Source organism: Echiichthys vipera, assembly GCF_963691815.1.
Source record: "Echiichthys vipera genome assembly, chromosome: 10".
In the NCBI taxonomy this organism is placed as follows: domain Eukaryota; kingdom Metazoa; phylum Chordata; class Actinopteri; order Perciformes; family Trachinidae; genus Echiichthys; species Echiichthys vipera.
The window spans coordinates 9592374-9619709 of NC_139835.1; the positions used below are offsets into that span (position 1 = coordinate 9592374).

At 40.7% G+C, this 27336-nt stretch overlaps 2 protein-coding genes across 3 annotated transcripts; one reads left to right on the plus strand and one right to left on the minus strand.

The window, feature by feature from the left end:
* Positions 1-1002: 1002 nt before the first annotated feature.
* Positions 1003-21451, minus strand: traf3ip1 (TNF receptor-associated factor 3 interacting protein 1). 2 transcript variants are annotated; one of them, XM_083921152.1, is made up of 17 exons: positions 21314-21451; positions 18900-18968; positions 16297-16458; positions 14432-14560; positions 13736-14137; positions 13582-13653; positions 13355-13375; positions 13147-13170; positions 12597-12672; positions 12205-12225; positions 11412-11499; positions 10320-10412; positions 9239-9374; positions 9124-9160; positions 8927-9003; positions 3224-3441; positions 1003-2832 (listed from the first exon to the last, which is right to left on the minus strand). In XM_083921152.1, the coding sequence occupies exons 1-17, from the start codon at positions 21434-21436 to the stop codon at positions 2667-2669; spliced, it is 1914 nt and encodes a 637-aa protein (XP_083777278.1). In that variant the 5' UTR covers positions 21437-21451; the 3' UTR covers positions 1003-2666. The 2 variants fall into 2 exon arrangements, with proteins under 2 accessions (XP_083777278.1, XP_083777279.1); XM_083921153.1 differs by lacking the exon at positions 13355-13375.
* A 1393-nt stretch (positions 21452-22844) lies between these two features.
* agr1 (anterior gradient 1) lies at positions 22845-27098 on the plus strand. The gene is made up of 8 exons (XM_083921197.1): positions 22845-22934; positions 23410-23528; positions 23725-23788; positions 24493-24545; positions 25058-25134; positions 25499-25562; positions 26066-26149; positions 26930-27098. The coding sequence occupies exons 1-8, from the start codon at positions 22924-22926 to the stop codon at positions 26977-26979; spliced, it is 522 nt and encodes a 173-aa protein (XP_083777323.1). The 5' UTR covers positions 22845-22923; the 3' UTR covers positions 26980-27098.
* Positions 27099-27336: the final 238 nt, after the last annotated feature.

Consider the following 27336-nt stretch of genomic DNA (forward strand, 5'->3'; position numbering starts at 1 on the left):
TATAAGACATATGAACACACAGGTTCTCACTTTTCCACAAGTTTTGTTTGTAAGATTTTTAAGTTGGACTTTTCAGCTGGTTACAGTATATTTAATGGATTATAATACTGATATGAAAATGGGGTAAAATCAGACTAAATGACAGCACATTTGAACCGTTAACCCATTGTTCTGACGAGGCAGTGGAAGTGGAAACGTTTAGGCCAATGTTGTCAAAAGTATTGATACTTGTGTTTAAACTATCTGATCTCGGGTTTTTATTTATTTGATAGTATCGAAGTACTGAAGCTATAATTCATTTTTTTATGAATCTGATCTTTAACCCAAGGCTGCACAGATGAAACATCAGGGGGAAAATGGTATTCAACCTGTGGCTGTAACTGTCAAATATACCTCGGAAGTTGGAGGTTGCAACTGGAACTGACATCACACCTGAGCTGAACATGTTCCAATTACAAGTAAGAAAACCACTATTTAACAGGGAGGGGGACTCTTGCCAGGTTAGCCATTGTTACAATGTTGCATATACAAACACCATAACAGCACTTCTGCAAGCAGATGGATGGTCTTGTGTGTACGACTGATTTAATGAGATACAAATAAGATAAGTGTTAATAAACAGGATATTCCCACAGCTTTCACTACTGTTGATCAGCAGTCATGTTGGATTGTGATGTTGCGGCTTCGTGAGCTTCTCCCGACTTTCAGAGTCGGAAATACGACTTTGGGTGGCACTCAAAACTCCGACTGGGAACTTGTAAATTTCGATTTCCCAGTTGAACTTGAAATGTTGTGCCTAGGGCTTTTTTTACGTTACCGTGGTGTTGAAACAGGTGTTGAGTATCTTTTTTTTTTTAATACTAGTTTTGTACTGAAATTGAAATTACTGGTATTGTGACAACCTTTGTTGGGTAGATGTTTCAGAGGTCTGTGCAGCGAAGAGAGCTAGTTACAGTATGTATGGTCATCATATTCACACCTGGAACAACATAATTTAAAAAATGGATTACATTCATCAATCCAAGCAAGTTTTTTTCAATCTAATTTGGTTTAAACACCTCCATATCTGCAGTATAACTAACAGAGGTAGCAACTGCACTTGTAAAAATAATAACCACAATGTAAAATTACATTGATACTATTACTTACAATGGTTACTGCATTTTCATTCAGAGTGAGATCGGTCACTATGTAAGAAACATGGCTGACTAGTCTGTTATTTTGTTATTGTGTTTTATTCACACATGGCCTGCAGTGCGATGGTATTACTGGAATGTAAAGGAAAACGGGGACAGCGGTTTCTTTCAGTCTCGCGTGTCGACCATCTACTGCAATTATCAGCCTAGTATTGCTTCATATTAGCTACATCTGTAAAGCACATTTCTTAAAGTCACAAAAGGAGCTAATAAAAAAAAGATAATAAAATCTTATTATCTTATTTTTTGTTTTGATTTCTAAAGAATTGAAAGTTCACACAAAAAGCTGCCATCTGACCAAACATTGTCTCCATTCCAAAAAAAAGAAAGTTTGACAAATCCTACAGTACAAAGAGTGGAGGGACCTCCATGGTGTTGGCTGTCCCGTTTGCTCACTGCAGAGAGAATGGATATACGTTCACTTTTCCCTGAAAGTACATTAAATGAGTGTGCCTGTGGTATGGTTATAAGATAAAAACATCGAAGAATTCTAACACTCCTAAACATTTCCCACGGAACTTGAAGGTACAACTCCTCTACTCAGTCTTATCAAAGTGCAGCAGTGCTTCAAAAGTGGAAATGTGAAATAACATATTGACAAACTATTGGTTTTTACAATCTGGGATAAGGTTATTGGAAGCATGGGAAAAGGTTGATGAAAATAGTCTTTTTTGTTTATGTTTTGGGACGGTAGTTTGAGAGGGGGGGATTTTAAATGAAAAGAAGTTTTAGAGAAAAAGAAAAAGATCACTGTCACAGGTAAAAGATCCCAGGATTCCCCACGAGTCCCAGAGTTCTCCATGCAAGCCCGAGAAATGTTATTTGATCGTTCCTCCTGTGATCAACCAGATGAATGTGTCACAGAAATATATTTAAATATTGGTGTATGGCTAGTCCAGTATAGGAGATGTAATAATCTTTGTGTAAAAAAGCAATTGAACCCGATCAGAAGCCTGCTTATTGCTGTAATCAAACTGCATGTCCTGTGTACAGCAGTGGTCCAATGCCTCACAGCTGGGAAAAATAATAGTTAGGCAATGAAACAAAACAAACTAAATGTGCCACACTTGCTAGGTTATTTAAAAAACAAGACTTTGGGTTTTCCAAGTCATTAACTGCGCACTGACTTCTTCCACAAAGGCACCATTACAGGGGGAAACAGTGGGTTATGTGTGCAAAGTAGGAAGATTTTATTTATTTATTTATCTGTCAACAGATGTAAGAATAGAGTCAGGACTACAAAACACATCCTTACATGGAAACCAACATCTGACAGATTATCTTTAAAATGTTTGGGTCCATCTCCTTCTCCCTGACAAAACCCCCTAAAAGTGCAGTGTTTGGTCCCATCTCCCATCATCTCCAAGAAAAACGATCTTACCATTATTCTGAACGAGACACTGTTCATCCCTAAATCTTCAGTGCATTGTTAGGAAAGTTTTCCCTTGTAGGCCTTTTTTTCTCCTCACTTCAGGTTCTGGAGGAGAAGTTGATTCCGGTCACCATCTTCTGGATCTTCTCTTCATTCTTCAGTATGTTGGATCTTACAGCGCAAATCTTGTCCTGCTGGTCCCTGATCAGCTGTTCCAGCTCAGCGAGTTCTGACTTAAGAGGCTCCACTGCTCTGTCAGTCTCTCTGCAGCATACACAAGCACACACACATACAGAAGCACAGAAGTGATTAATTGTCTAACAAATTAGTGACTCACAAATACATACACTTATGTTAGCCATTAGCTGATAAAAATATAAGCACTTATCTCTTAGCATTTAAGATTAAGTATGACAACACATGTCACACAATATGTAAAACGATTACATCTACGTGACCTGTGTTTTAAGAAATAAAGGTAGACTTGTAACAGAAATTGTCAGAAGTTTCAGTGTAGCAAGACAAAAAAACTGCATTATTTTGGAAGCAGCATTGATTATGAAGGACTTACTGAAGTAATCAGTAAATGACATATGAAGATTGCACCTGTCATGAGAAAGTGAGTGTGTTTAGCTGTGTTATGTGCCAAACCCACCTCTCTTCCTGCAGCAAAGCCTGTGCATGCTCTTTGTTCTCCCTCCGCCAGGTGTGCAGTTCAGCCTGCATGGCATCCATGTCCTCCTGTATGTAGTCCATGATCTTACCCAAAGGCAGGGTGCTGCGGCACACCGTTTGGATGGATGTCCGGAGCCGCTCTATCTCCCGCGTCACCATGTCCCGCTCTTTCTTACGTGCTGCTTCAGACACCACGTTCTGGAAGTGAATGTAATGAATACAATGGGTGATGTTTGAGGGTTGAAATCTTTGATGCTGTCACCTTAAAAAAAGAGTATGAACATTACTTTAAATTTGAGAAGGGTACATGCTGGTATTTGAGGATTGATTAACTCAATTTCATAAGCAGGTAAAGAAAGAAACTAAGATGTTTCTATTTAATGTGCGTGATTTAAACTAAACACTGAATCAAACAGCTGTATGAACATACACAAAAATCACTTGTGTGTCCCTAGACCAAAACATAATAAACCCTCTTTAGGAATTCCACCTTTGCCAGCAAAGTCTCAAATGCCCAGAACCAGAGCAAGGCTGCATTTAGTGGTTTAGGATTTCAAGGCTAAAAATGTTGGGCAGGAATTCTACCAACCTAGCTGTATATATAAAGATCAAACGCGTGGCTGAATTGTGTTGGCCAAAGTTGGGGGACTGGTTGATGAAGGCCTCCAGTGTATGGTGTGTGGTTGGAGGGGGGTTCACCATATCCAAATTACACTCAGTCCCTCGATGGTGAAAAGGAGGGGAAGGTATCAGGGAGCAAATCCAAGGATGTTTGCTCAGCTGGGCTTCGCAAGGCCTCTGTGTGTGTGTGTGTGTGTGTGTGTGTGTGTGTGTGTGTGTGTGTGTGTGTGTGTGTGTGTGTGTGTGTGTGTGTGTGTGTGTGTGTGTGTGTGTGTGTGTGTGTTGCGAAAGCACTCGGTATTGCAACCCTAAAGCCAAAGACACACAAGCACGCACACACACACACACACACACACACACACACACACACACACACACACACACACACACACACACACACACACACACACACACACACACACACACACACACACACACACACACACACACACACACACACACACACACACACACACACACACACACACACACACACACACACACACACACACACACACACACACACACACACACACACACACACACACACACACACACACACACACACACACACACACACACACACACGATTCAGGCGAAGCATACAGTGGACACACACAGCCCCTCCACACTCTTGGTCTTTAAGTCTTGTTTATTTTAGTAACAGGCTGTGGCAGTGGGGTTATTTTACTACAGTATTGAGTAACAACTACTACATTTATGCTTCCTTTCAAGTTCAACTCTTGGTCCAATTTATACTATTTGGCTCCACAGATGGGAGCACCTGCCTTCACGGAGCAGCAGGAATCATATTTGAGACAGTGTGTAAACTACATGACAGCTTCCTCTTCCAAACACACAATCCGTCACATATGCGTGGCATAGCTGGCACATTTGCCTTATCAAGCCATCTCTTAAAACAAACTAAAGAGCTCAGTAATTACAATAACTTGACTAGACAAGACCACACTGCAGAAATGACATCAAACTGTTTGCCATCACGTCTTTACTGGAAGCAAGTACAAATTTTTGACAACCTCACTCTTTGTTACCTATTTGTGGTGGTTCAAGAGTGTGAGGGTTGCAACGCTTTGGCCCAGCGGTCCCCTAACAAGGTGGGTGGCTTTCCACTAGGCGCTGTGAACCCTGCAGCTAGACAAACACTCTACGGCTCATTCAGCCTGCCTGGCTGCAGTTTGGTCTGCACGGCCCAGACAGGACCCAGGGCTTCATTCTATTTGCTGTCCCCTTGCTTCCCCCCACCCCCTTCTCCTACTCTGTTGGAAAATAAAAAACCTGGCGTGAAAACATGACCCCTGGTTCGTGTGCACTCTGTCCAGGTGGATATAAATCACAGCTTTATGGAGGTCTCTGTCAGGGTCTACGAGACCTGTGTGCTCCTAGTTTTCCTTCTTCTCACCCAGATCACAGAACAATATTTAGACGTGGTGACCGCAGAGGAGTAGGAGGTGAGAGAGGAGGAAGGTTTTCCCATTATCTCAGACAGTGATGAAAGCCCCAGGCAATGGGGAAGACACAGCCTCTGGCTGCCACTACAAAGGGCAGGTGGACTTAATACATAATACATAAGGGGAGGTAGTTCAGTTTAAAGTTTTGTATTAAGTATTTATTTTATTGACTGAGCTGTCTCCAACTCTAGGAAATACACAAAATAATCTTGTTTACATCAGCATTTTTGTTGTTGGATGGCAACATGCTTGATTTAAAATATTTCATTTTAGCTACAAACTCTCTACTTGGGGCTCCGTAAAAGGAAGAACAACAGAATGAAATTTTCATGGGCATATTGTAACTGCGAGGTACATTACAATGTGGAATCACCCAGACATTAAATGTCTCATCAGCTTAATTAGGAAATGCTTGCAAATAGAGTATGTGATTTGTGGACTGCTTAAAGGGATTTTCTGAGTCAGGAGGAAGACATTCTTCAGTCTCCTTTAAAAAGAAAAATGGTGTGCATGCATAGAACCTGTCAGCAGCGGAGCGACATCTGGGGTATCATTATCTGTGAAAAACAATCATTTCGAGGCTAGTTGACATTGAGAGATTAGCTTCTATATTATAGGGAGAGAAGCTTCATTCATTCGTTATTGTGCTTTAATCAGCTTCTCATTAGTGCTGCTTTGCCCACAATCAAGTTGAATCAATCTAAGTTTAAGTTTTAAAGGGAAAAAAATATTTTTCAAAGGATGTATAGATGATTGAAGACCGCATGCAAGCATAACTAGCTTCTGGGAACAATCTCACTGGCTACTGACCATTCGAAGATACTGATGCGCATCCCAATGGTTTTTACACTGTGCTCCAGAAGCATAGAGGTGAGCCAGAGAGAGGAGCATAGAATGAGAATTGGCTCTGGGCATTGTTTATGGGCTTCCCTGCCATTTTTCATAGAAGGCCATTCAAAAGTCTAGCGAGATCATAAAAATAGCTTGGAGTCAGTGAGGTGAGGAGAAAAGCTTACGACCCCTGAGGTTACAGGATGTTGTTGCAGGGTCGCTGTAGCCCCTTGGGGAGACAACTGAGATCACCACCCTGGGCTACGGGGTGAACTGAGAGGAAACTTCCAAAGGGACGGCCGCAGTAACTGGAAAAGGAAACTGTATTTAAAAAAAGGTGGTCATTCATTCAAACATTCTCATAGTGAGAATAAGGCATTTTAAAGGGTAGGAAGATATGACTTTGGATCATAGCTATGTTGTCAAGGTTGGCCTGATAACAGATTGTGGGTGCTTCAGTTAGGCGCTCATAAACCTGACCTTATCCCTCTAACAAGTCAATATGACCTCTACAAAAGTAATATGACTAATGGAATGCCACAGGGCCATTTCCTTATGTTTCTACAAAAAAAAACGCTGGATGTTTATAAAGACACAGAGGTCTGCAGAGAGGAGTATTTATTTTCTTGACAATTCTGCAGAGAGTATTCTGGCCCTTCTCCTCCGTGACTCTCACTCAACAGCCATCCATTTGTATGCCACAGGGTTTATTTATACATTACAAACCTTCATCAAGGCTAATTTGATGGGGGTAAAGAAAAGGGGGAAAGGAGTACACAAAAATTCTTATGAAAACGCAGCTGCTGCAAGGGCAGATTCTGTCTAAATAAAAAGAGAACTATCTTGGAATAATATACAATACTGCTGAGGGGTCATGAGGAAGGGCATCCCCATAAATATACAGCAGACTCTTCGGTCACATACACTGTGGTGGGACATGGCAAAATACAATCATTTGACTGTTTAAGAACTCCCTTTATTCACATCAGAACAACAATGGGGCACTGGCTTTAACAAAAGCTACATTACTTTAGAAATGGCAAACAATATAAACTACAAGGGGCTCAAAAAGACTGAATTTTCATAAAATATACAAACTGATCCAAAGGCCAACATTTTTTAACTGAGCATGATGTCTGATCTTAAATCAGATTCGTTTGTGACTCATTCAGACACAGTGTTTTGATAAACATCAGCATTTGAGAAAATGAATAGCGGCAGCTGAAATTTCAAACCCGTCGAACTACATAGAATGAGGAAGCTCAATATTTACATTTTTGACTCTGCGTGTTTTACCGTGATTACAAGAAGAAAAAAAACAACTCCATTAAGCTGACCTCTCCACCCTTTCATGTCAGGAAGGAAGTTATTATAGTTCTTTATACAGCTGACGAGGCAGGGCCAATAATGATGGAGGGGTGGACTGAACAGTCCCTATGTGCAGGCATACCTGTTATAAGCTGCCTTTGCAGAGTGCAGACCATACAGGACCTTTGAAATTTTGGAACCCCTGAAAACTGAGGAGGCTCCATTAAGAAAATTAGGATAAACTCTCCAAGACTATGCTCGTGTTACACAAAGAGCTCGGCTATTTTGGATGTTTTGCCAGTGTGTATCTGTGTATGTATACTTGGTCAGCACCATTTTTGAAGAGAAATCCATTTTAAGAGAAATGTTGAGGGTGAAGATTTGTAAAAACTATAATTAAATACTGGACCTACAAATTCCCGTCAAGCTATTTCAGTTTACTGGTGGCTAAGATGAGACAACTTCAGGTGTGAGTTACGAGGGATGGTGTCTGAGGCTGCAGTAAGGAGGGGATGTATCAGGGGCCTTTATGCACGAGTGACACTCCAAAACAGTGCATCCATCAGAGTCAGGGTGGTCAGCTAGGAAGGGATGCAGGGAGAGTACGCTTCAGTGAAGAAGACCACCCAAAGCAGACAGCGCACGCCACTTCACATCATGGACTATAGACCAAACTGTAAGCTTCACACTGATTCACACTCCAAATAACGATGAAAGACGTCTCTTTCTCTCTCTGGCTGATAAATAAGCTGACTGATAGGGAATGCATGAGCAACAGCGGAAATGCGTCACCTTAAAGAAAAAGGGTTTAACGTGTCTAATATAGTGTCTAAATCAAAGAGAAGAAATAAGGAACATTACAAGAAAACTGTATGCACTGGAGTTTTAATAAAGGACCCTCAAACTGGTTGTGCATTGTCTGTTTTCCAGAATAAATTAAGTCTACACTAGAAGGAGTGTGAACAACAGTCAAAACAAGCCTGCTCTAAAAGCTAGTCCCCAAGATGGCAGATACCCTCAAACTGTACACAAAACCAAGAAGTCTGCAATCAAAATAATTTAGGCATACCCAAGATATTGAGCAACCCCAGAAAACAAGCTAATTTTGCTCCAGACATCTTGATGTGTGTATCAATTGCGTGTGGTCTGCAAGGGGCCATACTTGCTTGTCTGGTTATTAGCCCTTCAGCCTCACTGAAGGGGAACATTCTTGTGGTTACAAGGCGGTGCAATTACACCTCTCCACTCCATTTGTTTATATCTTTCTTTTGATAATAACCAGTGTTGCACTGGGCCCTTCACTGTGGTCAAAACATTTGCCCTGGAGAGCAAATCTCCCAGAAAGAAAAGCTGATAAAACTGATGGCTTAATGTGAGTCACTGATAAAGGATGGGTTGAAGAGTACTGCCCTCTAGTGGAGAAGCAAAAGAACTACTGCTAGAAATGTACATACCTGTTCTTTAGATTTAGGGGAAGATGGGGACAATTCATAGTCTTTCTTGGTCTCAAGGATCTTTTTCACAAGGCCACCTACAGTGAAGGAAACAATGAGAGGATCAGTAGAAGATCTTTTTCTTCAAAGTATGGTATTATTGATCTATCCAAAATAAAGAAGAACTAAAAAGAGACAAAACAAATACGGCTGTTTACCATGTTTGTCTTCACTGTCGAGTTCTTGTGCAGGACCCTGTAATAGAAAAAATAGAATATAAATGTCCAGTGTTATCCCATGGTATCTGAACAACTCGCTGTTCAGGTCACTTACCAACTCCATCTCAGGAGCGTCTGGAGGTGGAGGGACTGCCTCTTCCACAATAAATTGCTCATCTTCGTCCTCTTCATTCTCTGACAGCCTCTTCCCATCCATGATGACTGGTGCTGAGGGCTTGGCACTGGACAGCCTGGAAGACAGACAAAGAGCTTGACTCATTTCTAAGAGAAAACGTAGATGGCCTATACTGTAAGGAGAGACATGTGCCATCTTGTAGGCAATGTCACTGATGACTGGTTAGACTGGACCATTATAACACAGTTACAAACGCTATCTTCATCCTGTGTGTTTACTGAATTTTTTTGAATGTAGTGATCTGATCCATCTCCCCCACTGGCAGGGACGAGACTTGTGGTCGGGAGAATCGCCAATACTGCTTTTGATTTCAATTATTGACACAATTATCGTGACACCCCTATTCACCAGATTAAAGGAAATTATAATTTTTGCATTGTTAATATAATTTTCATCGAAAAATACATTAAAATGGTGTGATTTTTGTGAGGATCGTTACCAAACAAAGATTTTTTTCTTGAGTCTGTGGTATAAAACTGGCCTTTTTTTTTTACTTTTTACAAATATTGCGACAATTTAGATATTGCATTAGTCTATGTTGTGATTTTGATAAAATTGCGATTAATTGTGCAGCCCAACTATGATTGTATTTACAAAGAAGAGGAAGATTTCCTTAACCTGTCTCGTCAGAAGGTTTGTTTCACAGAACCACGGTCAGGTGACTGGATGAACCATCCGTCTATCAAACTCTCGCCAAAGTCAGTTTGAAGAAGAGTAAAATCATCTTTTCCACTGAGAAAAGCCTTCTGTGTTGTTCTCTTCTTTCAATGAAGAAAGACTCTCCAGTTCTGATAAACTGTTGCTGTTTTAGCATCTAAGCTAATCCTTTTACGAGCTGCCATTGTTGTTTTGAACAAGCCATCACAAGACGCTGATAGGCTGTGTGAGTGGCCAAAACAATGATCGTGTATTTGCGAGTATTTGGCGACTGTGCAAGGTGAGGATTTCCTCTGTGCCACTTTAAATTTGACTTATGACACTAGTGAATGTGTGAAGTCACCTTTGAGCTGGGGCCACGTCGGAGTAACTTTCCTGTTTCTTGAGTCTGGGAGGTGCGGGGCGAGCACTGCTGGGCCGTGGTATTCGCCTGTTGCTGTAGATTGTAATAATTATACACATTAGTGAAATATGCTGCTGAACTAACCATTTTCAAATGAAATATGTTGATATTAATACAAATAGTTGTGTTATTTTTTTCTCGACTCACTGTCAACAGCTCTCTGTGATTTGCCAAAAGTCTACTTTTGTGACAGCTACACTGAGTCAGATTTCAGGATGATAACTGCTCCTTGGAACAATAAACTGTCTCAATATTAATAACAGCATAAACGCCATAACACCGCTGCCCAGCCAATCAGTTCCTATCACTGATAAGTCAGTTAAAAAACAGAACATTCGTAATTATCACAATCAAAGGCAAATATTTAACTGTGTGAGCTGCTGGAATTGATCCTGAATCCTCGGGCCTAGGAACAAACCCAGGTTTCAAAAACAAAAACCCCCTAAATTTGAAATAAATAAAGAAATAAGATAACATGAAATGCAATAACATTCATTCTTCACCCTCAGAAATGATTACTTAACATCTCCATATATTTCACAAAATTCTATACACTTCATATATATATATATATATATATATATATATATATATATATATAATATTGCTTTATATTTTGTCCAGGTGTTGTTTACATTGTGTCTAGCCTGGTATACATCTTTAGCAGATAAATGTGAGAACAGCTCTAAATGGAAATCACAAAGATTTTTATTTAAATCAATGTCTTTTAAGTCACTATCTAAGGCCGAATGAGGTATCACAAAGGTGATTGAGCCTATGGCCTACCAATCAAAATATTGCAATATTTACATAGTTGCAGTATTTTGAAACTGTCTGTGGTGACATTGTTGTTACTTTGCTGTTACCAGTATTCTGGACCTGTACCTGTTTTAAACTGCATTTGTTTTTATGTGACAAACAGTTAACGGAAGCTGTGTTTTTTTAGAAGTGTGATGTTTGATTAGTACCCTGTACAGTACCTCAGCCAAGTGTTTGCAAAATGAGTGAAGGCTCAGTGGTGACCGTACAGACCTGGAGGCTATGTCGGATGGTACTGAGGAGCCTGCAGGGTCTCCATTTTCCTGGGGCGCGGCTCTCTGGGCTGACAGAGCATCTCCGTCTATAAAAGGACACAAATTACTTAGTAGTTAACAAGGACCAAGGCTGTTGATCTCTTAGAGTTCCGTTGAAAAGGTCTATTCGATTGCATGCCTGACTGTGTATAGAGGGTGGATGTCTATTTGTTTTGCATCTCCTGACATTTCTTCCTTTTTCCTTTCTGTGCTTAGGGCTTCTTTGAGAAGTTTTTCCTAATCTTAGTTTAGGCTGGGTCGGGAGCCATTGCTATTGTAAGCCTGTTAAACTCTTGAGACATTGTATCTGATAATGGGTTTCACAAATAAAACTGACTGACTTGCTCAGATACTTTAACAAAGAATATAGTTGCCCTCAATCACTGAGTGTGTCTCTCAGTGAGTGACTGCACTCGTTCTGTGACTCAATGTGGAGCCTGTACCCAAATGAGCACTCTGACATTTTGGGGAAGTCACTTCTTCGCAGAAGACAGATTAGAAGGTCATTCATCAGTCATAACCAAATATGGGTTATTTGGTTTATTTATGAGAGTTATCACTTTCAATATTCTCATTCTACATTATTGAAACTTACCACAGCGATCCTCAAAATGCATTTTAGATCAAGTGCACCAACTCTCCTGGCATGCTGACACAATTTCCACATGGAGAATTCTTGTGTGATTGTTAAAAGCCTTTCTTCTATTTTTTTTTGCATGCAACCGCACAAGAGAGATGAGAGAGAGAGTTACCTCCTTCACTGTCCGATTCATCTGTTGGAGAGCAGAAAAGGACAAGGCATTGTTAGTTTCCTTTCTAAAACTATGAAATTATTATCAAGCAATGTAACAGAGTATTGAGTATGAAAACAGACAAACCAATGTAATGTGTATGTTTGTGTTTTTCTTTATGGCAGTTCTTGTATTGCTCCCACCAACAGTAATCCTGATGAGTCACTCCTACAACCTCCTACTGAGGGAAACTAGTCAGTGGTTTTATTAGTAGTTATTATTAGTGGAGTGCAAATAGGTTAAATCAATTTGGACGCACTAAAGAAACCTTCTGTCTATATATTTAGACATCTGTATTAACTACGTGAGATATATGTCACTGGTGTAGGTGATTAGAAGTGGAAGGCGCTTACCTTGACCTCCAATTTTGGGTCTTCGCCTTTGCCCTTTGGCAGATGAAGGCCGAGGTATTCTTGCTGGACTGTCAGACTGTGAGGGGAGCAAAGACAAGCAGGGAAAGAAAACAACTTAAGGACAATAAGGACTGAAAAGCAAGACATCACTACCTGTTGAGAGAAGTCCTGTCATGTATATCTCTCTATTGGGCTAACCATTCATCATCATTTATCATTGTCTCTGGTAAGTTTAAGGTAGACGGAAGTGTGGCACACTGCTACTGAGCCCTGATAAATGTGGAAAATGATCTTTACAGACAAATCTCTCCATGGAAAATACAAAAGTTATAAAGCAAGAACATAAAAGTCTGGTTGTAGGCTCAACAGTTTGGCTTAAGTTCAATAACAGCCAAACATACTGGATCAGACATTTGAAAAAATACAATAAGTCATATATGTTGGAATACATACATATATGTTAGAATTTAAAGAAGAAGTGTAATAACCCCCCTTGAAATAGCAACAAAGCAAAACTGGTAATGAAGGAATTCGTACACCAAGTTCTGACCTGTTTCTCCACTGCTTCTGCAGGCTGCACAGGAAAAGAACACAGCATTACAACATGCACTTAATAGTCATAGTTATCACTTATACTGTCTGCATGTCTACTATACACTATAGCCCAAATTAGTGCTAAACCAAGTAGTCAGCCACCCCAAAGCCACTGCAATAATCACTACATTCTAACACTAATTTGTTTCTGCAGGCTTGAATACCTCTTCATCTGGTTTTGGTTCCTTGAGAGGATAAAGAAACATAAAAATAGAAAATACATTTGATTTTTTTAATTTAACATGTAAAATCCGTGACCAACTCTGTTTTTCTAATTGGCTGACTTGACATACAGGAAACTCTGCCATACCATGATACCATGCGGATGAGAAAATCAAATGGAGAATAAACATTCCATCGTGTGAATTTTCTGCCAAAAGACAGAACTTACCGCTGGCACAGGTTTGGCTGTTTTGCTTGGCTCGGGGCTGGGTTTTTGTTGTGGTTCCTCTGATACTCTGGCCTATACACAAACATACACAGGGAATGTAAATAATAGCATTTGACATTAACATTTAAGCTGTGAGTGGGGTTAAGGGGTATACCTTGGTATCTTCCCCCTCTCTGTGTCGCTCTCTCTCTTTCTCCCTTTCTTTGTCTCTGTCTCTTAGTTTTTCCTTGTCTCTTCCACGGTCTCCGCGAGAATCCCTATCTCTTGTCTTCTTGTCTTCTCGGCCTTTGTCTCTTTCCCTTTCTCTGTCCTTTTCCTTGTCTCTGTCTTTGACTCGTCCTTTGTCTTTGTCTTTATCTCGCTCCCGGTCACGGCTCTTGTCTTTGTCGCGGTCTTTGGCGTGGTGGTCCTGTTCGCTGCGGTGGTGCTTGTCAGAGCGCTCCCTGTCACGGTGGTGCTCTTTCTCTCCATCTCTGCGCCGACTCTCCTGCTCTTTCAGCTGGTCCGGGTCTTTTTGGTCCCGGCTCCCGCTGCGCTCTGTAATGGTTTTCATCTCCTGAAATGCCAAAACATAGGGTGAGGATTTAAAGACGGCCACGACTGCATACTAGAAAACTCTTTTTTTAAACCAAGCCTATAGCTCACAAGTCCAAATCCTAGACCTGCTTTCATACTGCCGTGCATTAACTTGCCACTTCCAGTCACTTCAATGAAAGGCATGCAGCAGAGGGGAAGCATTTCTTACCATGGCCCAAAGTTCACCGTGCTGAACTTCGGGCGGTGACTGCTTTTAAAAACGCTTTGATTGTTGGGTGTAATTCCGTAATAGGAGTGGGCTGAGGACTCTCACCTCTCTATCCACATGGCGCTCACGTCCTTCCCTATTTTCCTTGTCCTGGGACCTAGAGGTACTGGCCTTGATCTTAATGTCCACCTTTTCTCCTGCAAGCACTCGCTTCACAGCATCGTCACTGGACATCTGTAAATCAAGTGCAGGAGAATTATTCAGTTTACTACAGCAATAATATCAATGAGCAATATCAACTGTTTGACTATTTCCCAAGCAGCCTTGGCTGTTGAACAACGAAGCCAACAGGGAGGAGCCAAAAACCGCACTTCTTTGGATGTTAACTTGAGGCTGGCTCCAAAAGCTAGTCAATACCCATAGAACCCCATGTCAAAATACCAAGTTATACAGCAGAAATAAACATGTTTAAACCCTGGTACAAAAGATGTTTTTGTCTATAGCTAATTTCCCCGTTCATGATGACTGTTTATGGAACTCACCCATGTAAATGATATAAGGGCTTAAAGTTCTGCATAATTAAGGGCATGGCTGCTTTGAAGGCGCACTCACACTTTGCCCAGATGACCGTTCCATGCTTCAGGGTGATTGTCCCCTCTTCCTCTTCCCCCGCAACCCAGGCCCGCTTGTACTCACATTACTTGAAATGATGCGAGCCTCTGCTGAAATGCTTCTTGCTTATACGTCATCACCCTTCGGAGATTTAGTTCTGTCTGACTGTAAATTGCCTGTAGTTGTGAATGGTTGTCTGTCTCTGTTTGTCTCTATGTGCCCTGTGATAGACTGGCGTCCTGTCCAGGGTGTACCCCGCCTCATACCCGATGTCAACTGGGATCAGCTCCAGTCCCCCGCGACCCCGATAGGGACAAGCGGTTGAAGATGGATGGATGACAGTTTTTGAACATTTCTTCTGACCAAATCTGCTGTAAACACTCCACCTCCGCATCAAACCACCGCGAACCGTTCGGCTGCATCTTTTTAAATCTCCGTTGCGTGGAGCAGATGTATTGGATAGAAATCAGGACCGCCTCCAATGCTGGCACGTTACAAATAGACAGTGTGAGTGCGCCCTAAGTGACAGGTAGGTGCGTTCACAGGTGTCAAGCATAGACTGTAGGCTTCTTAGCTCCATTCACGCTCCATCTCTTTGCCCATTTTTGGATAGGTCGGTAGTTAGGTGGTGTCAGGCACTGCCAAGGTGACAACAACCGGAACCCCCCACACTGAGCTTCATTTTGGCTCTTCGGGAACCTATGGGTCACATCCCGGAGACTATGTCCATGCTTTATACTGCCTATGATATGTAACAAGGAGCAAGCATTTTCATTGGATTTATCAGTAAGCATAGAGCGCATACGGTATTTGAACAGTTGCTTTGACGTAGCTTATCCATTACTTATCTGAATGTATCTTACTTACATAGCTAAATGAACCTTGGTGACATTCTCATGGTTTTGTGAGATTTTCAATACTTTTATTCCCCACAAGTTGGAAAAACCTGAAATAGTATCTCTCTTACTAAATATATCTCAATGTCGATGTTGATAACTAGATGTCTTGTCGCATAAGATATGAGAGGAATATATTCCACATGACAGGACATCAAAATACTATCCCCCAGGCACCAGCTTATCTGTTTACACTCCATCACCAGGGTTCAATTAAAATATTTCAAAGTTCTCCCTAAGGTGGCTAGACAATTTCCCCAAGAGTATAACATATTTATGTGAAAAATGACACACCGTGATTGTGACTGTTCTTTTTATGTTGTGCTATAACTATACTGTTTCTCCAGAATGGAAACTGGAGACATTGGAGAATTGGAAAGCAAGCATTTTTAATTTCCCATTCATCTTTTCAGTATGTGCCTGTTTGTGTTGTTCTATGTGTAATCACCGAAGAACACTGACCTTGTTGATGCAGCACTTGGCCATGGCCTGCAGCAGCTCATTGGTTTTCTCAGGCTCATGGCCGGCCACAATGCGTGCTGGCTTTGCCGCCAAGGGCTCGCCACTCACCAGCATCACGACATCTATGGCTTTCTGGAGGAAGACTATCTTAGAGTCTTTATCCTAGGAAGAGAAAATATGCTGTGATGAACTGGAGAGTGCACAGGATAGATAAGAGATAGGTCGTGTTTGTTAAAGTAAAGGAACTCCAACGGGAGTTATCTTCCAACACAGTTAGAATAATTAAACCCTTGAGATATGTATATCCTTGCAGAGTTCAACACGAGTTATACTCCAGACATGCTACACAGTGTGCATAGTCGTGCATAGTTGACAGTGATTCCTCTGCTTTGACCAGGGTTTTTCAATAAACACATTTAAATAAATGCAATGTGTACATTTTGGAAATCATTTGCTACACATTATATATGTGACTTAACTGTTTCTATGGTGTAACAGGGGAAAATCCTGAAGTTCGAAGGACCACTGAGTGACATGAAGGCATTTATAAGGCAGCATGAAAGAGGAAATGGAAAACCGGGATATTTAACAGGAACTGCCTTCACAAAATCCAGAACAAATATCCTCCCTTGCTTTAATTTAATCATTTAATTCTTGTATGCATGTAAATAAATCAGACCCTATTCCAGACAAATGACCCGGCTAAGCAGTGCTTCTAGTCTATCTGGTCACTGCATCTGCCACCTGTGTAACATAAGGACTTGTAGCTGGTGCAACCATCTGGCCCTGCTATGTAACATCTGATTATAGGCTGCCCTTTACTTCTGACATCTCTGTTAAGTGACATCCAGACATCAAACAGAGTTTACCCTGCCAGCTCCCTAGTAAAAAGTCTGTGTAACCTCCAAGTGAGTCCATGCGTTAATAGAGCCGCGTATTGTCCAGAGTATTCACAGCAAGTGAGTCTGCGTGCTGATGACGCTGCTATGATGGACTTGCAAAACAAAAACAAACCTCTGAACATGAAGAGGGAGGGTCGTTTACACAGAGACAATGAAAATGTCCAACTGGAGAAACAATAAGATTGGGGAACTTCTGCCAGGGCCAATGTCGTAAATCAACGGACAAGTTCAAAGAACGGCAAGACTTGGTTGTTTATGAACAAATTATGAACTGGCTCTGTCTCAGCGGTGTAATCCACGTCATGCCCTGACTTCTGCACATGAGTATTTCCAGTGAGTGAGAATGCATCTGACACAGAGAATCTTCTGTTGTTCTCTCAGGTCTACCCAAATCAATTCATTGATGGTTTACATAATAATTTTAAAAACTAGTTCATAAACACTAAATAGTGCTGCATCAAAGTAATTACTTTTTATGTATGAACCGGGATGACCCCCGTCATTTGGCATGAGCATTTTAGTCATTCTGAGGAACAGGACAAAAATCTTTGGGGGGGATTCTGTCTTTACTCAACATATGCTTCTACTTGTCAATTAACATGTTGCACCTCATAGAAAAGGCCTATGACAGAAGTGCATGATGAAACAATGTTAAATTGTAAACGCACAAACTACAAATTAACATTATTTAATTGACGTGCCTGTTGTAAGGCATCCGATTTCAAACAGTGACGTTTATCAAAGCCTAGCATCTTCCAATCAGTATAGCCTTTGGGTCAGCTCTCAAACAGCACACTTGAGTTCTGACACCTTGGCAGGCCTTCTCAGTTATGTCCTGCCAAATCCTCTCACTCAGTGAGTCACACAGGCAGTGTGTAGAGTTACTCCCACACAGACACCCTCAGACTCTGTGTAACGCACAGGTGATCTCATAAATAAGGCTGCTGCTTAGGACATGAACACACATTGGCCCTTATTTATCAAACGAACGTATGGCAGAAAAACGTGCGTACGGCCATTTCCTGGCAAACTTCGGCATTTATCAATTTGGACATGAGCGGGAGCTACGATCACATCTCACGTCTGGTCTGAGGTCGTGTACGCAAATTTCAGCCTGTGTATTTGCGGTGAAGCACAGCAAAATCTGGCTGAAAATAATTAACAAACCTCAGCTGCCTCCGTTATTCTTTTCCATACAGCGTTTTTATGGGCCCCTTTTATTCCACTCTTAAGACTGACAAGAAGCACATCTTTATTTTGCTCCATGTAGGATGTCAGGATGCCGATCTGCGTGTCGGAAAAGTTTCTTTTCGTACCAGCGTTTCTCCTCTGCATGTTTGACCTCAGTGGGCGAGGCCTCCGAACCAGGAATATTTAAGGGCGTAACATGTTAATAACGATCGAATTCAGCCACAGCATTTATCAAGGCCCACTCATTCGTACGCTGAGATTGGTCATATACGAATGTTTCATAAATCACATGTGGGTCCTGTAGTACGACCAATTCTGCGCTCAGATCTGTGCCCGTTTTCACGCAAGATTGTTAAATGAGGCCCATTGTGTGTACAAGCAAGCACATTAACAACGGCAAATGAAAATGGGGGGGGGGGGGACTATTAACCAAAGAGTAGTGCTATACGTTAGCAGGAGGGGGTTACAAATATTTAACCAGGTGGATAGAGTGTGCTGTGGTCAACTTACCTTAACATTATCTGACTTCATTTCATTTTCTCCATACAGGCCTTTCATAAAACCAGTGGCCCTGATGACCTGAAAGTGGTGAGAAATAATTGTGTCACACTCAGCTGTAGGATCATTTGCAATATGAACCATTTCATACCCTATGAGGCAGAAACATAAAAAGCATAATAATTCATAATAACGTTCTAGCTTAAATAGTCCAGAGACTATGGTGAGAATTCAGTTGTTTGATAGCCTATTCCTACAGTTAAACACAATGTTTATCAGAGGAAAGGAGTCACACATGCCAACATGCTTCTCTTAATCAAAAGTACATGAATCTAGCAGGAGATATCAGACTAATCAACAGAAAAGCATAAAAATTAAATCTCACTTCTGTTGGAAACGTGAAACAGACTTTACTGTGATTGACACCTTATATTTAAAGGGTTTTGTTGTGTGTGAAGCGATAGTAATGAAAAAGAAAGAAAATGTAGCTGAGATGAAGCCGTTTCACATAACATAATGGATTTGATTGTTTTCTGACCTTTAATATTTCCGAATGATAAAAACTAAGTTATGGGCTCAGGGCACTGAGAACATAATAGGCCATATAGTCAATGCTGTGTTTCCTGTGTTATGTCTTATGTAGCACTTCTATTTCATGTTACTTAGCCTACAGATTTTCTTCTACCAGTGTTTGTGTTGATTAATTGCTTTCCAATTCAGTCCAATCTGTGTCAATGATATCCATACACTAGATGACAAATCAGAGCACAGAAGCAGTTACTATTACGTTTCTGAAGCTGGCCAGAAATGATGCAGAGGCATTATCAAATAAAATACCAACACAAGCTTTAGTTTTAACCTTTTACAGGACGCACTTAGCTGAGACGTACTAATCCTACAAGACTATAGAATCTGTATTTTGAAAGTTAGGACAATGCTATGGGTTTATGTTTCATATATTCTATCTACATCCTCTATCAGAGAATAACAACTTTATTTAGTGTTTAACACATCCAGTCCCCAAGTGGCTCATATCACCTCTTTGTTGTACACCATGTAGATGTACACAAGTGTCGGAGATTACAAGGTAGCAAGAAGCTGACCTCTGTCTGTGCCTGACCTGACAGTAACAGCTGCTATGGCTTTCACAAGTGATAGCTTACCAACCGCCAAGAAATCAGACATTTGACTTCCAAAGATCCCTCAGAAAGGCTTGAAGTACATCTGTAACCGGCTCACATGTATAACCTCATGTTTACTATGCAAGCAGCTTTGACACACTGACACAGTCCAAGAACTTAACAATGTTTTGCATTTACACAGCAATTTATTAATGTAATAGCACAGCGTTACCGTTAGTTTTACATCCAGCCCAGCTGCAAAAAATGTATTTAATTAACATATTGTTTAATTTTGCAAGAGTATTGAAACTGCACCGAGATTTGCACATCTGTTGTCCCTGGGCAGGTTGACTAGAATAAGCTGCTCAGCATTCGTGAGCTCAACGTGACGGCTTCTAAGAACCAGACAGATTTAGTATGGCCAACGGTTCCAATATTTAACCGAATTACACTCCTATCTGTAAATATTATCATCCGTAACACCATTTCTCCTAGTCAAAACGGAATTCTCGCTAGTCAGAATGACAATGTAAGATATGCACAATGACAATCTTCCTATCTACAATTGTCATTTCAGATATCCACTTAAATCTTACTAGTACAAATGACTCTTTTTTTTACACGGCTATTCATGTGTATTGGGCTTTCAATTCTAGATATCTACAATTACATTTTAGATATCTACAATAAACATTCTGGATATCTGTCATTGTAATTTGGATAGCAAGAAGAGATCTGCAATGCATATCCAGCCTAGCTATCAAATGTTAACAGATTTAGCCAACTTAGTACTCACATAGGTCTCACTCTAGTTAGCTAATAGAGGATAAAATGGGTTTGATCCCTGTGTGCTCAGGTAACTTAGTGCCTAGCAACTAGACGACGCTGTATACACAGCTAGCTGGCTAGCTTATCCACTCACTTACTGGGCAATCTACCGTTAAAAATGTATAAATTAAGTGCTAGTGGACGTTAGCGACTCTTTCTTTGGTTATGCTCGATCTTAATGGTTGAACTGCTTGGTCAACCTTTTCGTACAATGGTAAACTGATAGAAGGTTTGAGTGAAGCTGCGGAGGCGATAACGTTACTGCAAAGTTAATGTTAGCTAACTTACTTGGTTAGCATGGTGCATGCTAACGCTGCTGTATTAGCCAGCTAACTGGCTCTCTTGTCCGTATTTTTTAAAGGCATAGGTCCATGTGCCGTTAGCCTTTTCTTACAAATAGGAAAGGGTGCCCCGTGTTTCTAGTAAAACAAACGTTCACTTGCTAACGTTATCGTGACTTCAGCATATCAGTCTCACCTCGCTGAAGATGTCGTGAAGGTATCGAAACGGCGGCTTGTTTAGCAGTTTCTCCGTGAGAGGCGGCTTCTTTATCACTTTGCCCAGGGTGTCCTGGGTCTTTTTAACCACTGCTCCGCTCATGGCAGCAGTCCAAAGTAAAGCAAAGAAACGTATATGCAGAAGAGAAAAGAAAACTAATATGGAGTGAAAAATGCGGTGGCTCTGTCGCCTGGTTGCTATGTCAATATTCTGCAATCCCACAGTGCATCATTAATGAAGACTGCGCCTGCGCCGAGAGTTACGGTTGCTAAGCGCTGCTTGTGCCCATAGCAACAGCTAACAATCTGCAACAAAGCTGTATTGGAGTGAGGAGGATGGATGGACGGAAGGATGGAAGGATAGATGATAGATGGACGGATGGATGGATGGATGACCTGTAAGGCTATAATAAGTGCCTGTCATCAAAAAGAAAGCTGATCAAATAAACAGCATGGACAAGTATAGGCCTACAGCCCTAGTTGCATTGTAAATGGTAAATGGACTTCTATAGCGCCTTTCTAGTCTAGTCTAGTTTCTAGTCTGTGCGCAGCACGGGGAGCAATTTGGGGTTCAGTGTGTTGCTCAAGGACACTTCAACATGTGGACCAGGGGAGCTGGGGATCGAACCGCCGATCTCTCAATTGGAGGACGACCCACTCTACTACTGCTACTACTACGTGCTTACCAATGACACAACCAACATGTTTTTAAACAGCAACACGGTAAAGACATGTGTACATTTGCTTTAAAGGTAATTTTAGAGAATTATGATAGCACTAATTCCACACTTTGTAGGCCAGTGTGTTTTCTAGATGCCTCTAAGGCCTTCCATCGCATACATCATGACAATTATTAACTACTATAACTACTGGTATGCTCATCAGCCTATGTAGGTTAAATGGGGGGTACTGGAGTTTGTCAAGGTGGAATTTTGGCTCCTTTTCTTTTTTAATGTGTATATGGATGATTGGACACAACAGTTAAATGCATGGAATACAGGATGCATTCGCCTATAAAGTGCTGGTTTACACTGACTTCTGAAGGTTTATTCTCAATATGGTATAGATTTTGATATCAAATATAATGCAAATAATAGCAATATTATATTTTTTGGAAGTAAAGAAGACAAGAAATTAGTATTTCCTGACTTCTTTTCATCTGGTACTGCCCTTAGTGTGAGTAATGATTTGTAAGATGACTAAGCTATCAACCAACAGTGTCGTAAGATATATGGTCAAGCCAATGTGCTTGCATATATTTTTCTGAACTCCTTGGAGAACTGCCATTAGGTGTTATGGTCAGCAATAAGAGTCGAGCAGTCAAGTTTAGGGTCAGGGTTAAGATCACATGTAGGCCAATGTATGATGTAGGCCTATGTGTAAGATGAGTGCAAAGTGTGTGGCTGAGCCCTCTGGTGGTGTGTTACTAGTATAAATCTAGTAATTCAAACTGTGTGATTCGGTAAGTGATTTATCTTCATCGTTTATAGCACACTACTTGGATATAACCTGTTTGGTGAGTTAAGTTAAAATTAAAAACAGCTGACAAAAGAGAAGGTATATGGAAGCGTTAGTGATACGTGTGGCTTCATGCTGCCAAGGTAAGACAACTACTTTGTGATTTCAGGGGACAGAAAAACGTAATAGTAGATAATAGCTAGAGGCAGTAGAGCTATAAATGTCTTACTAAAGGTGTGTTTGATAAGTGATTGTTTTAATCCTACTTTTGTCAGATTTTTTAAGTGATCGTTATGTACTGTGAGGTATCGCATTAGCTTTTATTCAACTGATACAAAGAATCAGTCAGTAAATCCACAGCTGCAATAGAAGCAGCTGGAGCCTGTAATGCTTTTATATAAAGACAACATTTGAGTTTCTTTTGTTGGCGTAACACACAGCCGTTGTAATGCCAACCTGCCAAGCTTGTTTGGTCAGTTGGCATTGCAGAGGAAAACGTGAACTGCAGCTATCTATCAAGTGTGCTGTTAGCAAACCCTGTGATTGCAGTGGGTCAAAAATTGGTCTCAAATTATCATATCACCGAATTTTCCTCTATAATTATTACCGTCACTGCAGTTGTCTAAACGGAGAGGAAGTGATGCTTCGCTGGGTCTTGTTTGCTTTGCTCCTTGGCATCTGTGCCAGTGCTGGAGAACAGGACAAGAAGAAAGCAAAGCCTGAGTCCTTCTCAAGAGGTGGGTGATCTTTTGTTTCCGCTGTAGCTTCCATCTCAAGAATCACTGACTCACTGAATGTATAGTTGTGTGCTTGTGTCACTGAGGAGACACACAAATACAGAGGAATGTGAACATGACTTGTCATTGAAGTGGTTAATGTAATGGAACCACAGCAGTGTGCCACAGTAACTTCAGTCCTGTTTTCGTCCTGCAGGATGGGGGAATAGTATAAACTGGGTCCAAAGTTATGAGGAGGGCCTGTCAAAGATGGCCAAAAGGTAAGACTCTACACCAGGCGTCTCAAACTAATCCAGTAAAGGGCCGCTGTGGCTGCAGGTTTTCATTCCAACCAAGCAAGAACACACCTGATCCAACAAATCCAACTGTGTGAAGGCGGTTCAGTTGGTTGAATAAGTCTAGTCAGGTGTGTTCTTGCTCCGTTGGAATGAAAACCTGGATCAGATTGAGGCACCTGCTCTACACCTCAATAACAGCCTTAAATATCTGTTGACGGGAATGTGAAACTGCAATGTGGGCGCTTTATTTCCTTGATCAAGTTCCATGATGTTTTGCCATGTAAGCAGCATTTTAATGTTACAGCTGGTAAAGGGAGAGCACATATAAACTGCTATGTAAACGGTTGGATATTTCAATCTATAGCACTGTATCATATTATATAAATGATGTCTTTTGTGTGTAAAATACATAGATTTTATGATAAAGAATATGTAGTAACTCCAGCATTCAGATAAATGTTGAGGAGTAGAAATAGAAATGTATCAAGTTGGGGTGAAGTATTGCATTATGCATAGCTACATAACATATAGGCTATTAGCAATAGAATATCGCAAAGCAAAAGCATACAACTTTTATTTGTCATTATTCTCATTTTAAAATGTGGCATACTGCAATCACACCCATCATTGTGCTTATTGTGTTACGGTATGTGTTGAGTTGTTTCTCTGTGGTTGTGCTCTCACAGTAAGAAGCCTCTGATGGTGATCCATCATCAAATGGACTGCCCACACAGCCAAGGTACTGCAGTCACTCTGCTTTATTACAGTTGAAAAGTATTAAATGTAAAAGAATATGGTATTACACACCCTGCTCTCTCCATCTAACCCACACTTGGGCTGGGTGGTTCATACCTGCCAAACTGGAAATGGACATTTAGTCTAATTATATGCAATAATCACACAGCTGGTTTCCAGGAAGTAACTCAATGGAAAACTCCACTGGTGTTTATTAACACACAAACAATAAAGACAACCTACAGGGCAAAATATGGCTTTTATGTTTGACCTTTCAGGTTTGAGAAGAAAGCAGAATATTTACAGCCTGCCTTTAATTCCCTGATCATACCAGTACTCATCATTGCTCACTTGATTATACGTACATGTATAACTACACATGGATACTCTGTAGGTCCCACCTGTGAAACTTATTCCTAACTCCCCTTCTGTCATTAAGTCCAAAGGTATACAAGCGTATAAAGTATTATTATAATAATTACCAGTCATTTTTTCTAATCAGAATTCTTTCCACAGCACTGAAGAAAGCTTTTGTTGCTGAAAAGTCCATCCAGAAAATGGCCAAAGAGGATTTCATCATGCTCAACCTGTTGGTAAGTAAACTGGACATGAAGAAATAAAACGGTGCACGCGTGTAGGAAATGCAAGTGCAAGTATTGAGGAACGCTGACTGAGTGACTGATACAAAAACATAGCATGACTCTGTATGGAGTTCCTGTCGTACAAGGAAAAGATTCTGACCCTTTCCTTTGGCTTAAGCATAGAATTGTATCAGTCTATGCATCATTTCCAGCACAATTCATATGCAACGTTAATTAGTCAAGTATCATAAGGGGAATTGTAAACATTATAACAATAAAAGGCATAATTGAACAATAATGTGCAAAGAAGAATAGCATCTAGAAGTAACCATCTGCTAAATCCTTTTTACACAATTAACTATTTCTGTTTTTACAGGAAGAGACTACGGACAAGAACTTGGCCCATGATGGCTACTATGTTCCCAGAATCCTCTTTGTTGGTAAATACTTATACCGTTCAGAATAAGCTAATCAGAATTTAGAATTCAGTTTTTGCGATATGTGTCTAATAGAACAGTCAATTAAAAAATGAGATTGATTGGTCCTTTGAGATTCATTCAGACTTGATCAGATTGCAAAGACTTTATTAACTCTCTGGCATCATTGAGCTCAACACAACTCAAACCAATCAAAAAGTTAGTGTATAGTTGGAAACATTCAGGAGCGATTTCTTCCTTTTTTCACCTGTCGACTGTTTGTTTCTTTTTTTCACATGATCACCCTTTCTCTCTTTTATTTCTTCCTGCCCTGTGCATCTTTGTCATTTCATCATTTCATTAATGACTGCTGTGTGTGTGTGTGTGTGTGTGTGTGTGTGTGTGTGTGTGTGTGTGTGTGTGTGTGTGTGTGTGTGTGTGTGTGTGTGTGTGTGTGTGTGTGTGTGTGTGTGTGTGTGTGTGTGTGTGTGTGTGTGTGTGTGTGTGTCTGACATGTCTTCATACAGATCCGTCTATGACTGTGCGCACAGACATAGTAGGAAAGTACGCCAACCGCAACTACGCCTACGAGCCTGGTGACATGGCACACTGTGAGTGACCGTCCACGCTCTCTAATGAGGGTGTGTGGGAGTGACAGGTGTAGGTGCTGCCCACCCCACCTGTCAGCTGTGTGAGGACAGACGATAAAATGACAGAGATAACAAACTTTTTGTAGGAGATGGGTCTGACAGAGGGAAGTGGGGGCTGTAAGTGTGTTATTCTCAACACATCCTTGTGTCCAATTTGCAGAATGAAGTTATATAAACAGGAGGCAGGGTGCCTTTAAGGTAACCTAATGACAATAGAAATAGAAATAGAATAGAAATAGAAAAAAAATACTTTATTGATCCCCAAAGTAGAATTTTGTTTGTTACAATAACTGTTCTCTAATAGAAAAACATACATATACATATAAAGAGAAATTATAACAACCATAAATAACACTGATTAGAAATAAAGAATAACATAGAATAGAACATGTATTCATATGTACATTTAGCTGCAGTGAATATCAACTTGTATGTAAATCAGAGCAAGACATACTGTAAGTCTTGTGAGTAATATTAAAACAAAATATATTACTATATTTAGTAGCAGAAGGAAATATGTTAAATATGTATTCTACAATACTACACTACTACTATGCTACTACTACTACAAGTAGTAGTTACTGATATGATTGATGACATTGGCACTTTGAAAAAAGTCATTTGAAACACACATACAGTAAGTGTATGTGTGATTGTGGCTGAACCCCCAAGGTGAAAATAAAACAGAACCTGCGTCTTGTATTGTCAGCAAGTTCTCATTAGTTCTCTCCTCTCCAACAGTGGCCGACAACATGAAAAAAGCCAAAGCCCTGATGCACTCTGAACTCTAACATGGCTCCACCTGACATCTCTCCATCCTGCAGTCACGCTGAGCAGCGGCTCACTGGTCAGCACCCACATGTGTGCATGCTCTTTAGAACTCAATAAAAGAGAAATCTATTCATATAAAGTGAAGTGTCAGATTTTTTTTCACATATTTGTAACTGTGCTAATAGAATCCTGGGGGTACTGAAGCTTGCACGCATCATTACAATGTCATAACTTGACACTATACAGTTCTATTCATCATGAAACTCCTCAGTTGATTACTGACATTAAGACTAAGATCTTTTTGTGCAGCACAGTGCTAAGGTGGTCAGCACTGTTGCCTCTCAGCAAGACGGTTCCTGGTTCAAATCTGGGCTGGG